Source organism: Corvus brachyrhynchos, unplaced genomic scaffold (genome assembly GCF_000691975.1).
Source record: "Corvus brachyrhynchos isolate BGI_N302 unplaced genomic scaffold, ASM69197v1 scaffold34, whole genome shotgun sequence".
Taxonomy (NCBI): Eukaryota; Metazoa; Chordata; class Aves; order Passeriformes; family Corvidae; genus Corvus; species Corvus brachyrhynchos.
This window is the reverse complement of record NW_008238126.1, coordinates 5,316,835-5,321,914: the sequence shown is the minus strand read 5'-3', so window position 1 is coordinate 5,321,914 and position 5,080 is coordinate 5,316,835. Positions and strand designations below refer to the sequence as shown.

The following is a 5,080-nucleotide window of genomic DNA, read 5'->3' as shown; positions in this document are numbered from 1 at the left end:
GATTGAGCAAACAAGTGTAGGACTGGGTCCTGGAATCAACAACCATGTCTAGGTGTAGGCTGTGGAATATTATTGCTGAAGTTACTTGCAGTTGCACGTACAATTTGGGTAACTCCACACACAAGCTTTCATGCAGGAACTTTCATGATATTTAAGCAGGCAACTGCATAAACATTTATATGCACTGAGTACCTGCCTAAAATATCTGAAAAAAAAACACCTCAGCACAGAGTTTCAATTCTTTTCTATATTAAGACACAGGATCAGAAATCTGGGCAGTGTTGATATTGGACCGTCACTGGCTTTAATAAGCCAAACATCTGGAGATTCCTGAACCTCTATTTTATAACCTACCTTTATAAATTAAGTTACTAATATGACAGAGTCTTCAGATGTATATGTTTTTCTTGGAAAATATGTAATTTATTTCAGACTTAGATGCTATATCATCTATTTGAAATCTCATCAATTTTAACTAATAGGTTCCAGGATGATTCAAGTGTAACACTTGTCTTTGACAGCCAGTTACTTTTCTCTATTTACAGTCTGTATTTTAACAGATTTATTTTCTAGACAGTGTGCAGAAGGTGTAAACAGGGAAGAAATCGCATAAGTGAATAAATGAAAAATAGTTAAACTATAATAAACTATATTAAATACAAACTACTGTCAATCATACAAATTTAAATTGGAAAAGGTAACTGAAAATGAAGAATCTTTAAGAGCTACTGCACAGCCAGCATAAGAGGCAAAGTCACCACAGGTTTTACAGGAATTAATATTATTTAAATATGGTCAGTGGTTGCTTGGTTTGTGAGTGTAGTTACATAGCAATCTTCTGAATTATTTTGGTTGTATCCTGCCCATTCTACCAATACAATGATCTTAAGTAGCACTTTGGTTGCTGAGATTGGTACCATGATCACTAATACAAGGTACTGGTTGTGCTGGCTGACCTCTGCTTTCATTGAATTCAGACAGTTGGAGCACCAGTCTCCAAATCAGGCCATACTGCCAGACCTTAACAGATAAACTGGGACAGAGATGCAGCTGTGATGTGCTGTTCCACCTTTTCAGTGCTGAATCAGCTCACCTCTCTAGGAGGACACAGCTGCTCCACTTAGCTGTTACACAATAAAGTGTGTGGCAGCACAGCACACCAAGCTCAGAAAAGACTGGAAAACCCCACTGAGCTGCTCAATAACTAATGGATGCCTGATACCAAACTTCTTTAAATTTCTAAACATTTTAGCTCATAAAAACAGCAAAACTGTCCTTCAGCCATAATTAACAGCTGATGGAGGCACAGGAATGTACCCAAGGAGCCAATAACTTACAATGACTGTTTCATTTTCCAGAGACAGGTTTAGAACAATGATCAATGTCCTGGGGGACGCGCTGGCTGCTGGGATCATGGCCCACATCTGCCGGAAGGAGTTTATCAAGGATGGTGACGAGGTAACCACACTGTGAGCCAGGGTGTGCCAGGGTGTGCTGGATTATGGCAAAGAACCTGTGAGCTCCCACATTTGGTTCCTCCAGTGTATAAAAGGTGTTTCAGAGAGGACAGAATTGGGCAATGTGCTTCTTAGCACATGGGGTGGAGGGATGTTTTTCCATGAGGTCATGTGAAAAGCCACTGGAGTTCAGGGCTTGCCAGCCAGCTGTGTCTGGCACACTGGGGATGGGAGCAGAAGCAGCTGCGCTGACCTGCAATGCACAAGATGCTGGAACTGTGAGTGCCACACTCAGCACCCAGGTCCTGACTGGCCAGTAATTTGTCCTCGAAGTGTGACCAGCAACAGAGCAGAGTGACAAATGTCCTTGACTCCCTGTGTGTAGGGGGAGGTAAAGGTATCTATGAGTGTGTACATGCATAATCAATGTGCTCACCACAAAAGCAACTACCCTGGGTGTTGCAAGCCCCAGAGTCAGCATAATCTGAAGCCACCCTTGCAATAATTTTCTTTCCAGACTAGCACAAGCACATGACTCCATTCTAGATTTCATTCTCAGACATCTTCATGCCTTCTACATTTAATACAAGTCTCTCCTTACATCTCTGTTTTACCTCCTCTGTATCTTATTTCATACAGCACACATACCTCTGTATTCTGCCCCTGCCTCCTTCCACTCCTATGCATTTTCTCCTTCATCTTTGGCATGCATCACTAAGTCTTTCCTTATAACAGGAAGTCCTCAGTCCTTCCTTCAATCCTTGACAAAGGAGGTTCCTAATTCCATGAGCCCATCAGATTTGGAGGTGCTAATCTCCAACCATTTCAGCTCATGGCAGACTCTCATTATCTTTCTTCCACAAAAACAGAATAGTTCAGGCAGGAACATTTCTTCATCAGGACTAATTTTCACAAGGCATGTTTCATTTCTGTGCATCATCTATAGTATTCCACACAGATAGCAAAGTTTTGTTTCCATCATTATTTTTCTCATTCTGCAATCTTTCTGGTCAATCCCATTCACATGCCTTCCTGCAACATTCACTTTAAATTCCTGCTCTTTCAAGTTGTATGTAGAAAGACAAGCAGTGTCCTCTGAGGTACTTAGCACCTGCAGTAATTACTGATGACAGGATTAGGCCTGACTACATGGGCTACACATGCAGCTACCTACAAAACCCCTAAAATACAACCTATGGGTAAGGTACATCATCCATTACGAAGCCAGAAGTGTAGGCTGAGTTCCTGCATAACACAGGCCTCCTGACATTTCACTGCTGTATTTAGAACTCAGTCAGAACTTAAGAAGAGATGTCTCAGTAATATAAAATCCTTCCTGAGGGATTATTTAGTCATCTGTGATGAGATTTTTCTTTGAATCATGCTCTGTAATGGTATTAAAATATACTGCTAGTCTGCCATACATTTTGGCTGCATAATTTGTGCAGTTAGTAATGTATACCCAAAGGCCGTATTTTCTCAGCTGCAAGCTCACCTCTTTTCTCTGCCAGTATTTACGTCTTACTTTCCCCATCAGAATCTGGTTTGATTTAAAGAACATTTCAATATTTAACTTTTGAATCAGTTAATAAAATCCCCTTTATTTCTTTCAAAGCAGTGCAAACTGAAGAGACAGGTATTGGTTTACTGTGTTAGAAGAAAGGCATAAGGCAACAACAAATGGTTTATTTAATTACACCCAAGAGCAAGCACTGCCCAGAGCTCAGCACAGTGGCCATTGAGAGTCTACCTTTTGAAGTGAGCCCTGGAATTCTGGTCTCTATTTACCCTACTTATAACACTTTACCAATGGCAAGCAGCTGTTACCATGAGTGTAAGTCAAATTAGAGTTGTGACAGAATTTGCGTTTTCACACAGACTCCTTCACTTCATGCACATGGTGTGCAAAGATGCCTTAGAGTATATGAGAAACAGCTTCTGGAAGTCTATGGAGGCTCTAGATAATCCTGGTGAATGTAAAGCAGCCCAGAGGCTTTCCAAGTAAAAATTCCCTTCCTGTTGTATACAGCAATCAGTGGCAGTATTCCAGATCTTAATGCTTTTCACATAGGTGCCATTGATCTGTGAAACTAAGCCTATTAACATCCATCAGATTGTGGCTTACCAGAGAAATGGTTGTGTGAAGACCATGAATGAATCTCGTGGACCAGAAACAGTGAAAGGGTTGCAGCACCATATACCCGTACAAGTGGAGCAAGAAGAAAGTCCAGTGGAGAATCACACTAAGAAATCCAACAGTAAAGACCACTGCACTATTGAAATAAATGAACTAGAAACAAATGTGTGACTGCTACACTCAGAGATATCTCACACCCCAGTGACCTGATACCCAATCTCTACCTCACAGCTGGAAGAAGGACTCTTTGCCTTGAACAGGAAAATGTGGAATTATCCCCACTCTGCTTGTACTGGAACCTGGAGACCAGCTGTGAACGTCAAGAAAGACACACAGCTTGCAAGAGACATGGGCTTCTTTAGGTGGAAGATTTTACTATTGAAAAATTAACTAATGGACTACTACTGTTTTATTCTGCACTCACTGACTTCAATATAGTATTTGACACTCCTTTGGCTTCTTTTTTTTAAAAGCTTTTTTTTATTTGACCCTTTTTGATTTTCTAACCAAAGCCTTTTTTTTTGTGAATCTCAGTAATTACAAACACTGTAGAATTTTTGCTATGTGATAATGTTTCACCAAAATTGCTAAAGATACTAATTTTGTCTAATATTCGCTAAATATAGTTTGTGCTTAGTTTTAGACCAGCAGTAAGAAAATCACACTGATTTCTTGATCTCAAGGGGTTACATCTATTCCTAAATAACAATCCAAGCAGAGGGGAAGTGAAGTGTGCATTTGTGCAAGAAAGGGCATTAAGGTAATTGTGATGGGCAGCCTTCAGAGACAGGCAGTCAAGTGTGATACCTAACACAAAGAACTCCGAGGTCATGTCAGAGCACAGTTTGCCTTCCAAGTGCCAGATTTATTAACCTTTTTTTAACCTAACCCTTCAGTAAAGTCAGTTCCATGCACATGCAGTGGCAGAGGCAATGTGAGCCCTAATCCATAAGCACTGGTGCTAATGTGTCCTCTCCTGTAACCTATAGGTTGTTCTACTGTAAATATGTATAAACTCAAAGCTCAAGCTCATGAACCATGTGCTGCGTCCTAAGGGCAGACTGAACACGAACTGGAACCCGAGGATGCTGAGTTATAATGGGATTTTGTGAGGAGTTTGCTGTGGTAACTGCCCCGTTATTTCTCATCATTTGGTTGACAGATACTCCCTTTCCACTATCCACTGAATCTTTCACTTACAGTAAAATCTGCTGCATATGTTTCCAGTGTTTGTGATAGAGAACATTTTTAATAAACCTGCCATTTAAAAACAGGCTGTCTGTGCTCTTCTACTCTTAGTGTCTTCTTATGTCTCTGCTAAAATAGAGAGTGGAAGTGAGGAGACCTTTTGAAAAACTGGGATTTGATCCAGAGATTACATACCAGCTCATACCAATACACTTGACATATTATATTTAGCTACTTGTGACACAGCAGCTTGAGATACCATGTGCCTGGTATTTTAATACGCTCTTCTCATCTGTAG

At 40.5% G+C, this 5,080-nt stretch overlaps 1 protein-coding gene across 2 annotated transcripts in view; it reads left to right on the top strand.

The window, feature by feature from the left end:
* The window catches only part of SLC1A7 (solute carrier family 1 member 7), a 52,713-nt gene extending 47,846 nt beyond the window's left edge, over positions 1-4,867 (top strand). Inside the window, exons 10-11 of one of the 2 annotated variants that reach the window (XM_017733475.1) lie at positions 1,359-1,458; positions 3,571-4,867. In XM_017733475.1, the coding sequence (XP_017588964.1) occupies positions 1,359-1,458; positions 3,571-3,765 (295 nt within the window). In that variant the 3' untranslated portion in view covers positions 3,766-4,867. Of the gene's footprint in view, positions 1-1,358; positions 1,459-3,528 lie in introns of both variants that reach the window. The other variant, XM_008633045.2, reaches the window with a different exon arrangement.
* Positions 4,868-5,080: the final 213 nt, after the last annotated feature.